The 10,827-nt window shown below is 55.7% G+C and overlaps 2 protein-coding genes across 4 annotated transcripts; one reads left to right on the top strand and one right to left on the bottom strand.

The window, feature by feature from the left end:
* The first annotated feature begins 7,187 nt into the window (after positions 1-7,187).
* CALML6 (calmodulin-like 6) lies at positions 7,188-8,317 on the top strand. The gene is given in 5 exon segments (XM_010850218.1): positions 7,188-7,213; positions 7,369-7,400; positions 7,470-7,733; positions 7,824-7,968; positions 8,060-8,317. Coding segments are annotated over 5 exon segments (663 nt in total). The 3' UTR covers positions 8,256-8,317.
* A 129-nt stretch (positions 8,318-8,446) lies between these two features.
* On the bottom strand, positions 8,447-10,592 carry TMEM52 (transmembrane protein 52). 3 transcript variants are annotated; one of them, XM_010849989.1, is made up of 5 exons: positions 10,502-10,592; positions 10,372-10,415; positions 10,175-10,216; positions 9,385-9,563; positions 8,455-9,279 (listed from the first exon to the last, which is right to left on the bottom strand). In XM_010849989.1, exons 1-5 carry the CDS (start codon positions 10,565-10,567, stop codon positions 9,101-9,103), a joined length of 510 nt encoding a protein of 169 aa, XP_010848291.1. In that variant the 5' UTR covers positions 10,568-10,592; the 3' UTR covers positions 8,455-9,100. The 3 variants fall into 3 exon arrangements, with proteins under 3 accessions (XP_010848289.1, XP_010848291.1, XP_010848290.1); XM_010849988.1 differs by lacking the exon at positions 10,175-10,216 and having other exon boundaries at positions 8,476-9,279; XM_010849987.1 differs by lacking the exon at positions 10,175-10,216 and having other exon boundaries at positions 8,447-9,563.
* Between the last annotated feature and the right edge of the window lie 235 nt (positions 10,593-10,827).

Raw genomic sequence — 10,827 nt, 5'->3', positions numbered from 1 at the left:
GTTTAGCATTTCCCACGAAGAACTTGGGAGGGCCACATAACCTGTTTCCAGATCCGCCTGTGATTTTGCTAAAACCGTCCTTAGTTTTCGGGGCTATTATCTCTTAGCGCGCCCCGCCCGCTCTTCGCGGAAACAAGCCCTTTCAGCTCTTAACTGTTTCCGGTGTTTCTGTTTTGTTTTGGTATTTTTTGGCCGCGCCCCGGACTTGTGGGATCTTAGTTCCCCGACCAGGGATCGAACCCTGACCTCCTGCAGTGGAAGAACGGAGTCTTATTAACTGCCCAACCACCAGAGAATTTCCTCCTCTGGTCTTGATTTAGAAATTGGTGGAGGGACTTCCCTGGTGGTCCTAAGACTCCAAGCTCCCAATGCAGGGGGCCCCGGTTCAATCTCTGGTCAGGGAACTAGAACCCACATGCCATAGCTAAGAGTTCACATGCTGCAACTAAAACGGTCCCGAATGCCGCAACAAAGACCCAGTGCAGCCAAATAAATAAATAGTTTAAAAAAGATAATTGTTGGAAATCGGTAGTCAGAGAAGGTGGTCAGTTTGAGGCTGATCTTTAGTGTTGCGATTTCTTTGTGGATCAACAAATGATGGAATTTTAGAGCAAAGCGGGGTTTCTAGGAAAGGATGTCTTGAGGTTATGACCCCAGACCCATCCAGTGTGTGGAGCGCTGGGCGCAGAGGGGTGGGGCTCCTGGGACATGCCCAGCAGAGAGGGTGCTGGGAGCCTCCGAGGGCTGGCCTTCAGTAGACTGTGTCTGTGCACAGGGAGCATCTGGGCTTTTTATCCAGGTAGGAAAATGAATTGCCTTTTTAAGTGGCGATTGTTTTAAATGGAATAATGCTGCTATGAATATGGGTATGCAAATACCTTTGAGACCCTGCTTTTGATTCTTTGGGGAATAGGCCCAGAAATGGAATTGCTGCATCACATGGAGCTTCTATGTCTCCTTTTTTTTGAGGCACCTCTGTAGGACCTCTCACCATTCTACATTCCCACCAGCCATGCTCAAGGGTTCCAGTTTCTCTATGTCCTCACCAACACGTCTTGTTTTCTGTTTTTTTTATAGTAGCAGTCCTGGTGGTGTCAAGTGCTGTCTGACTGTGCTGTTAATTTGTGTTCCCTGATGATCAGTGATGTTGAGCATCTTGTCGTGGGCTTGTTGGCTGTCTGTCTCCTTTGGAGAAAGGTCTGTTCAGGCTCTTTGCCCATTGTTTGAATTAGGTTATTTTTGTGTTGAGTGATAGTAGTTCTTTGCATTTTCTGAGTATTAATCCCATATCAGATGTATGATTTGCTAGTATCCTCTCCCATCCTGTGGACTGCCTCTTCTCCCTGTTGATGGTTGGCTGTGATGCACAGTGGTATTTACCATACACTTTGGTGGTTATAACCAATATGACTTGGTTATTTTCTTGCTCATGTTTCCAGCTTTGGCCCCTGGGAACTCTGTCAGGTGGCTGGCTTTGCTTTGTTTATTCTTCCAATTTTATTGAAGTATAATTGACATACATACAGCACTGTGTAAGTTTAAGATGTGCAGCATAATGATTTGATGTACATACATCAGATATGAAGATGACACCACCCTAATGGCAGAAAGCAAGGAGAAACCAAAAAGCCTCTTGATGAGAGTGAAAGAGGAGAGTGGAAAAGCTTGCTTAAAACTCAGCATTCAAAAAACGAATATCATGGCATCCGGTCCCATCACTTAATGGCAAATAGATGGAGAAAAAATGAGAACATAAAATCCATGACAGACTTTATTTTCTTTGGCTCCAAAATCACTGCAGACTCTGACTACAGCCATAAGGTTAAAAGACACTTGCTCCTTGGAAGAAAAGCAATGACAAACCTAGACAGCATATTAAAAAGCAGAGACATTTTGTCAACAAATGTCTGTGTAGTCAAAGCTATGATTTTTCCAGTAGTTATGTATGGATGTGAGAGTTGGACCATAAGGAAGCTGAGTGCTGAAGAACTGATGCTTTCAAACTGTGGTGCTAGAGAAGACTCTTGAGTGTCCCTTGGACTTCAAGGAGATCAAACCAGTCAATCCTAAAGGAAATCAGTCCTGAATATTCATTGGAAGGACTGATGCTGAAGCTGAAGCTCCAATCCTTTGGCCACCTGATGTGAAGATCTGACTCACTGGAAAAGACCCTGATGCTGGGAAAGACTGCGGGCAGGAGGGGAAGAGGGTGACAGAGGATGAGATGGTGGCTGGTATCATTGACTCAATGGACATGAGTTTGAGCAAACTCAGGAAGATAATGAAGGACAGGAAAGCCTGGTGTGCTGCAGTCCATGGGGTAGCAGAGTCGGACACAACTGAGCGACTGGACAACAGCATCATGAACTGTCGCCGCAGTGAGTTCAGTGAGCATCTATCATCTCATATAGATACAAAATTAAAGAAATAGAAAAAAGCTTTTTTCCTTGTGACGAGAATTTAGGATTTTCTCTAACAACTTTCATACATAACATACAGAAAATTGATTACATTTATCGTGCTGTACATTTCTAGTACTTTACTTTTCTTTTTTTTAATTTTTATTTATTTATTTGGCTGCACCGAGGTCATAGTTGCAGCATGTGGGATCTAGTTCCCTAACCAGGGATTGAACCTAGGTTCCCTGCACTGGGAGCCTGGAGTCTTGACCACTGGACTACAAGGGAAGTCCCCTTTACTTTTCTTATAATTGGAAGTTTCTAGCCGTTGACTGCCTTCATCCAATTCCTCATCCCTGCCCCCACCTGGGTTTACCTTTATTATGTTACTTTTTGCTTCCTAGCTATGCTGCCTTTCTCTTATTTATTTTTATTTTTGGTTGTGATGTGTGGGGATCTTAGTTCCCTGACCAGGGATCAAACCCAGACACTTGACAGCGAGAGTGCAGTCCTAGCCACTGGGCCACCAGCGAAGTTCCCATTACACTGCTTTCTTATGCTTCTTTCTCCCTGCCTGTGTTCTACGAGGTACATTACATTTTCTTTAGTCTTTTTTCCTTCCACAGATGTGGAAGTCACACAACCTATTTCTGTGATTTTAGTGGTTATCGTAAGTGTTTTACATTATAGCTTAATCTCAGTCAGTGGCACTGGCCATTTCCTGAACACTACTGGATCTTATGCTTGCATCCCTCTCTCCCATCTGTGGTTGGTGGTCTGGGTTTGGGGTTTCTTTGGCACCCCTTGTCCAGGCTGGGCGGCCCCCAAGCAGACTGTGTGATAAAGGCTCAGGAGGAGGGGAGGCAGGCTTTCCTTGGGGGTGAAGGAACTAAGACGGGATGGAGGGGGCATTCCTAGAGCTGGGCTGAGCAGGGGGCTCAGTCCACCAGGACCTGGGGAAACTGTCATGGTGCAGCTATCACCCATGGGTGAGGAGGCTGGGGGCTTCAGCAGAGCCCAGGGTGACAGCCCCCATGCAGCAGCCCCAGGCTGGCTGAGTGAAGCTCAGGCCAAGGGGAAGAGTGGAGGGGTCTGAGAAGCTCTCTGCCCCCGACCCCCAGCTTATGCTCCAGACCCTAGAGGGAGCCCCCAGGCCTAGATGTGCTCACCTGCCTCCTGCCAGCAGGGCCACCAGGTCCCTTCATCTACCCACGTCAAGCCCAACTTGTCCTCAGCTGTGTCAGCTGCAATTATGGGGCCTTTCCCCCACTCTGTCCCGTGTGACCTACAGCAGGGACAGTACCTACTCCCGGCGCCTCGTGGCAGCTGGGCAGCAAGGGACCCATCTCCAAAGCTCATCTGGTTGCAGCCTGGTCCTCCAGAAGCTGGTCCCGAGGTGGGGTCTAGGGTACAGGCTCTATGTTAGAGGTCAGGTCCAGCTGTCCTGCGAGAAGCCTTGGGCCAGCCATAGGCTCTGGAGTGAGCACCCTTCAGAGTCCCGTGTGGGACCACAGTTTCTGGTGAGCCGAGTCTATACCAGCAGCCACCCCAGAGGGATGGGGTGGCAGCGCCTGTGGGTCTCTTGTCTGGGAGCAGGTGACTGGTCTGCACTATGCGAGAGGAGGGGGCACTGAGGGAGGGCCTGAGGTCTCCCTGCTGCACATGCAGCCTTTCCCCTCCCCTGGTCTGCGTTTTCAGTGTGCAAATGTAGCTCTTCTCTTTGGAAGCCCACAGCCCCATCCAGACCTGTCTAGAGAACACACCGTGTGCCCTGAAGTGGGGAAGCCACCCCAGCACCTGTGCACAGACACCTGGGTGCAGGGAGCACACTGCTCTGGCCCTCCTGGGTCCTCGCTCCTGGTCACTGAATTGGTAAGGGTTCTGCAAAGAAACAGACCAATGGGAGAGAGTGGGAGGGAGGGAAGGAGACCAACTTATTTTAAGGAATTGGTTCATGTGCTTGTGGCTTGTCCAGTACCTGGAGACCCAAGGAGGAGCTCCAGGCCAGAGGTGGTATGCAGAGGGTCCCTTCTTCCCTGAGACCTCAGATTTTCCCCTTAAGGCCTTCCACTTGTTGGGTGAGACCCATCCACATTATCAGGGTCATCTGCTTTACTTAAAATCTATAGATTTAAACATTAATCACCTTGGAATAAACCCCTCATGACTCCCATGTTCACTGCAGAAGTATTCACAGTAGCGAAGAGATGGAAGCAACCTAAATGTCCATGGATTGTTGGATAAACAAAATGAAGTCAATCCATCCAGTGAAATATTATTCAACCTTAAGAAGGAAATATTGACACCTGCTAAAAGATGGATGAACCTAGAGGACATGATGCTGGGTGAAGCAAGCCAGACACAAAAGGACAGATCCTGTCTCATGTCACTTATAAGAGGTCTCCAGAGGGGTCATATCCACACACAGAAAGGAGGAGAGTGGGGTGTCATGCGGGGAGTGGGATGGGGAGCGAGAGTTTAGTGGAGACAGAATTTGGGTTTGGGAAGACGAAAAGGTCCTGGAGATCTGCTGTCTAACAAGGCCAGTGTAGTTCACGCTACTGATCTGCACACTTGCAGTTAAGTGATACAACCACGATGTGGTGCTTCAGTCGCTCAGTTGTGTCCGACTCTTTGCGACCCCATGGACTGTTACCCGCCAGGCTTCTCTGTTCATAGGATTTTCCAGGCAAGAATACTGGAGTGGGTTGTCATTTCCTTCTCCAGGGGATCTTCCCTACCCAGGGATCGAACCAAGGTCTCTCACATTGCAGGCGGATTCTTTACTGACTGAGCTACAAGGGAAGCCCCCAAAACAGTTAAGATGGTTAATTTTATGTTATAGGCTTTGTACCACAAACAATACAAAAAAGAACAAACAGAAAGATTATGGTTCATAATAGATGATCAATATATGTTAGTTCTCTTTTTTTGAGTAATATTTTAGGCGAATTTCACCACAGTAATCAATACATATATGGAAAAACACACCTTCACAGCCACACCTAGATGAGTGTTTGGGAAAACACCTAGCCTCGCAGCCTGGCTATCGGGTGCTAAAACTGACCCTCCAGCCTCTTTCTCTACAGGCCCTTGTCCTCTCACCCACACCATCATTGTATTGTATCCCCACTCTGGTCCAGAAATATAGATGGGACCAGTTTCCTTGAAATGGCTTGGTAATTTTTGAAGGGAGCGGTGGGAAAGTCCTTCTCACCATCACACAGCTGGAAGCCATAACCAGGAGCAGCCAGGACCAAGGTAGGGGGGCCAGAGACGGCTTCTTCTCCATCTCGGCCCAGGGCCGCTGGCCTGGAGCCTGCTGGAGCCATTTTGTCCCCGTCAGCACAAATCTTGCGGCTTCAGCAGCTATCCTGGGCCTCAGAGGGCAGCATCCCTGTGGTTTCCATACTCTGGCAGACTAGCCAGGCCGGCGGGGGACAGGGCACACCCCACCTGCTCAGATTTGTCAGGTGGTCACAGGGCCGGGGCAGGTGTGTGTCTGCCTGTGAGACTCTGGGGGCCATGCAAGTGGTGAAGGGAATTGGGGGCCCGTGACTGTTCCTGGGGCAGGAACTGGAGGGGAGATGGGAGGAGACCCTTCAGCCCATTTGGAACCACACACCTCCGAGTGCCATGGCCAGGCCAGTAGGTCACTGCCTACCTAGATGGGAGCCTGAGGACCTGGGCCCCAAGGTCCATACTACTTTGTAGTATGTATGTGTCTAAGGGTCAAGCACACATGTGCAGGGCTGTGCGCTGCTGTGGCATCTTGTTACTAAACAACCTGGCCCCGGAGCTCCCCCAGGAGCCAGCTTTGCTGTTCCGAGCGAGAGGGAGGTCAGGTTTCCCTGAGAATAGCCCCTGACTGCCCAGGGGAAACCTGGCTTGACCTCTCTGTGGCCAGTCTGGCCCCCTGGTTCTGTCTGCCCTGCCCTCTCTTGCCCCTGGCTCATGGCCAGCTGTCTTCTCCTTGGACTCTGGATCCCCAGCCTCCTCTGCACAGGGTGGCCAGAGAGGGTCCCAGATGTATCTGTTTATTGATCTTGTCTTTAGAGGGGGACTGCAAAGTGCTGGTACCACGCTGGGCCCTGGGTCCTTGGGGATGCAAGGGAGTCACCTGGCCAGGGAGGCCATCAGCAAGAACCCTCACCAAGAAGCCTGGGGGGAAGGGGGCTGCATGGGGAAAGGGGAGCAGCCCCCTCACCTGCCCTGGCCCACAGTGTCCATCCTTGCTGCAGCCAGGAGGGCCTTGGCTAGGACCCAGGGTCGCAGAGGGAGCTCTGGGGTGAGGGGCTGCTCAGGCCATGAAGGGCCACATGGGGAAGGGCCACCCGTCCCAAAACAGGGCTGAGAGGATCTCCTGGACATAAAAGGCTCTTGGAATCTGGGACCCCTGGGGCCTTGGGCTGCTGGGCCCCGCTAAAACTCAGCTGTCCCCTCCACCCCTTGAACTCTACCCAGAACAGTTTGTGTGCCACCGTGCAGGGTCCTCTCAGCTGGCACAGACATGGCAAGGCTGCTATGGGTGCCTGGCGGAGCCCCAGTGGGCCAGCTGGGTGGTCCAGAGGGAACTGGGGGCAGGACCTGCGGGAAAGGGTGGGCAGGCCTCTAGGCATGGGGATCAGCTGGGGCTGTGCCCGAAGGTGTGAGGATCTCTGGGAACCTGAGGAAGAAGTTCAGTGAATCTGGACAAGAGCACGGATTCCCCAAGGCCAGGCCCTGCCAGCCACTGGGGCCACCCTTGCTCTGGGGGGCAGGTCAGAGCAGCCCTTTCTGAAAGCTGCCATGGTGGTGGAAGACGGGGTGGCCAGGTGCTGGGCTATCCTCTGGGATGCCAGAGCAGGCTGGGGCTTTCACTCTGCCCCCCCGGGAAGGCTTCTCCCACATTGGTCCATGGTGTTCTCCCCTGGGCTAACTGGGTACCCACTGCTGCCCCAACTGCTCTCACATGGCTGGTCTGCCCCAGCCCCGGCTCCTTCACCCCCAGCCCTGGCCCTGGTGTCCTGCTCTCCCTTCAAGACCCGCCCCTTGTGCCTTGTCTGAAGGCTGCTCTGGGCTGGGGCTGAGCGCCATGGGCCTTGTGTCCCAGGCCCTTCAGCCTCCCCTGGACTGAGGGTGGAGGAGCCCCTGGTGAGCCTGGGCCCGCATCCCCACAGACGGAGCGCCTGTCACAGGGCAGATAAAGGATGACAAGGGGGGTCTCTGAGATGTTCAGTGAGGAGGGCAAAGGGCAGGTGAAGACGGATGAGCTGGAGTGGCTCGTGAGTCTCCTGGGCATCAACTCCACCAAGAGCGAGTTGGCCTCCACGGCCAAGGATGTGGACAGAGTTAGTGAGGCTGACAGGGACAGCCGGGGCAGGCAGGGGTCCCCTGTGCATGACAAAGGGTGCGCCACCCTCACCGGCCGCTTGCTCCCCACAGAGAAAGGGTTCTTCAACTGCAGCAACCTCCTGGCCCTGATGGGGTTGTACTGGGAGAAGGCCCAGAACCAAGAGGGCGAGCTGAGGGCAGCCTTGTGCATCTTTGACAAGGAGGCCAGGGGCTACATTGACTGGGACACGCTCAAGTAGGGCCCAGGCCAGGCGGGGGGTGGAGCACGAGGCCAGGGAGGTGGGTGCCCTGCTGGCTGCTGCTCAGCGCAAGGGGGGCCCCTGCAGGTACGTGCTCATGAACGTAGGCGAGCCCCTCAATGAGCAAATGATGAAGGAAGCCGACGAGAATGGGGACGGGACCCTCAACTACGAGGGTGAGCAGAGGATGGGCCCCGGGAGCCCGGTCGGCCTGCTGACCTGTCCCTCTGCTCTCAGAGTTCAAGGCATGATGACTGGGGAGTCCTTCAAGCTGGTTCAGTAGGAGGAGCCACTGGGGCCAAGGGAGGTCTGCTGGCAGAAGCCTACTACCTGCTACTGTCCACTCCACCCCCGTTCCGCAGCCAATAATGCTCCAGCCAGATTCATGTGTGTGTCACTGTCCCCAGGCTGGAAAGAAGGGGCTGCAAAGCTGTGGGTCTGGAGAAGGTAGAGGGTTCTCCTGAGTCGACCATGACACTTGGCCTGTCACATCTGTGGGACAACTGACACGGCCCACAGCCCAGCCCTGGGCTCTGGACACCAGTCGGAAGGCCAGGCTGGGCCTAGGTCGAGGACCGCACACCCTGCCCTTGGCCCTGGAATGCGCTACTCAAGGGCCCATCCCGGGGCCCTTTCCTCCGTGCAGAGATCACCTAGATACAAACTTTATTTTCTCTCTGAGAAGCTGCAGACATTACAGCAAGCCCTGAGCCCTGAGGCTTAGGCCTTTGGGGCCTCCTCTGGGCTGAGGGCCTGCTGGGGCTGGGCTAGGGACCAGGGCTGGATGTAGCAGCATGTGTGTGTGTGTGTGTGTGTGTGTGTGTGTGTGTGTGTGTGTCCAACACAGGGCCAGTCAGCTTGGCTGTCCAGAGTTACACAGCAACGAGTCCAGGGCTGCAGCAATGTGATGGATGGCTGGCCTTCCTGGGGAAAGGACGGTGCGGACAGGCTGGGTGCCCTTGCACAGTCCCCTGTGAGCAGAGTGGCCTGTGGCACTGGGAGGCTTGGGAGAGCTTTCCTGCCCCCACTACGGGGCACCAGGGCCACAGCTAGGGGTCCTGGGCATTGGGGCCTGGCTCCTGGAGCCCTGGAGGGGTCTCGAGGCACGAGGCCCCAGGGGAGGCTGGGTTACAGGGAGAGGGGTGGCTCTTCCTGTCTGGTCTTCGTCATCTTGATGGCCTCCTCATAGGAAGGCGGCGGCTCAGGGGCGTACAGGCTGTAGGCCGGAAGGGTCGTGGAGTCGAGGTCCAGCTCCCCGAAGGGCAGGGGTAGCTGCATGCCCAGCCAGCACTGCACAGAGCTGTAGGCTGCAGGGATCCAGGATGGGTTTGTGGGGGTGGGCCTGGCCCTCACCGGTCCCCTGCCACCCCTGCAGGCAGGTGGGCCACCAGGAGAGGTGTGCCAGCACTCACAGGTCACAGTGCTGTGCGCTGGGCTGTCACTATCCACGGGAATGGCTGTCAGGTCGCAAGGCTCAGGGGCTGGCGGCAGGTGTGGCTGTGAGTGTGCCCGCTTCCGGAGGTGGCAGAACCGGACACAGCTGGCTGAGACTCCACAGAGCAGCAGCAGGAGGGCAGTGAGCAGGATAAGCCTGGGCAGGGAGGAGCAAGACCCCTACCGCTGGACTGCCCCCTGGTCTCTGGGCACCTGTTCCCCAGGGGCAGTCACAGCCCAGCTGCTCAAGACAAGGCAATGCACAGGATAAAAGAGAACCAGGACTGCTTCTCCAGGCCAGACACCTCATTCCTGGCCAGAGTTGGGCCTGAGGATCTGGCCTGCCCTGGCCTCCTGCTGCTGGGCTTGCTCTGGCCGCAAGTGGCCGTGGGTTCCTTTCCAGGACACACTGCCCTAGGCCAGCTACAGAGTCCCGTGCTCAGACCAATGACCATGTTCAAGGGGCCTCCCACAGGGACTAGGAGTGAGGGAATGGGAAATGGGCTACCAAGGGCAGTCAGTCAAGGGCCCAGGGGTGTCCCCAGCCATGAGGAACTCAGGCAGGACCCACGCCCGATGTTGCTTGGGTACTGGGGGAGGAACCTGGGATCCGTCTGCCTGGCTGCTGGGGGCCTCAGAACCTTCCTGCCAGGGGCCCAGGACAGGGCTGGTGACTCCTCAGCCGTGGAGGCAAGTGGGTGGGGGTCTGGTGGGACTGGCCCAGGGGAGGATCGTCGCACCCAGCTGCGCGCGGCGCCCTCCACTTACCCCACGTGCCACAGGCTGCTCCAGCGGGCCTGGGGCGGGGACCTGTGGGACGGCGGCACCTGGAGCCGGTGGGGAAAGGCCAGGCCCACCGTCCCGCCCAAGCCTCTCCGAGGGAGGACCCCGGGTCCCCCTAACCCCGCTCCCTCCCTCCGCCCAACCCTTCTCTCCGCCTCCCAGCTCCCCCGTCCCCGACTTACTGGTCCGAGGGATCGCAGCTGCCTTCCACGAAACCCAGCGCCACCTGCGGGGACACGGGTGAGCCCGGGCCAGGGCGCGCCGAGCGCAGACCCGCCCTGCGGTGCCGGAGCCGAGCACCCCGCGACCCACCTGCGGCAGCGGTAAGAGTGGCGGCAACAGCAGGAGCCCGCGGTCAGCCGGCGCCCGGGAGAACATGCTCAGCGGCGACAGAGGTAGCGAGCCCTGAGGCCAGGCGGCTATATGAGGGCCACGCCCCTGGGCCGCTCCCAGTGTAAACCCCTCCCACCCGAGACTACGTCCATTGGAGGATTGGCCTTGTAGCCACGCCCAGGTCCCCGCCCCCACCCTCCCCCCAAGATCAGCGGCGCCCTCTAGAGTCCCCGCCCCCGACGGGCAGGCCCTTGGCCACTTCAGGGCCCTGCCCACGCAATTCCCGCCCCATGGTCCGTCCCATA

Source organism: Bison bison, unplaced genomic scaffold (genome assembly GCF_000754665.1).
Source record: "Bison bison bison isolate TAMUID 2011002044 unplaced genomic scaffold, Bison_UMD1.0 scf7180017864289, whole genome shotgun sequence".
NCBI lineage: Eukaryota > Metazoa > Chordata > Mammalia > Artiodactyla > Bovidae > Bison > Bison bison.
Note: the sequence above shows the minus strand (reverse complement) of the source record. Positions and strands in the feature narration are given on the sequence as shown.

What these genes read in the sequence shown, in the direction of transcription:
- TMEM52 (XM_010849987.1), bottom strand. Translation starts at nt 10,567, where the DNA reads ATGTTCTCCCGGGCGCCGGCTGACCGCGGGCTCCTGCTGTTGCCGCCA. An exon ending in CACTCTTACCGCTGCCGCAG is followed by an intron (nt 10,416 to 10,501) that starts GTGGGTCGCGGG and finishes GTGTCCCCGCAG; the next exon opens with GTGGCGCTGGGTTTCGTGGA. An exon ending in AGCTGCGATCCCTCGGACCA is followed by an intron (nt 9,564 to 10,371) that starts GTAAGTCGGGGA and finishes CTCCCTGCCCAG; the next exon opens with GCTTATCCTGCTCACTGCCC.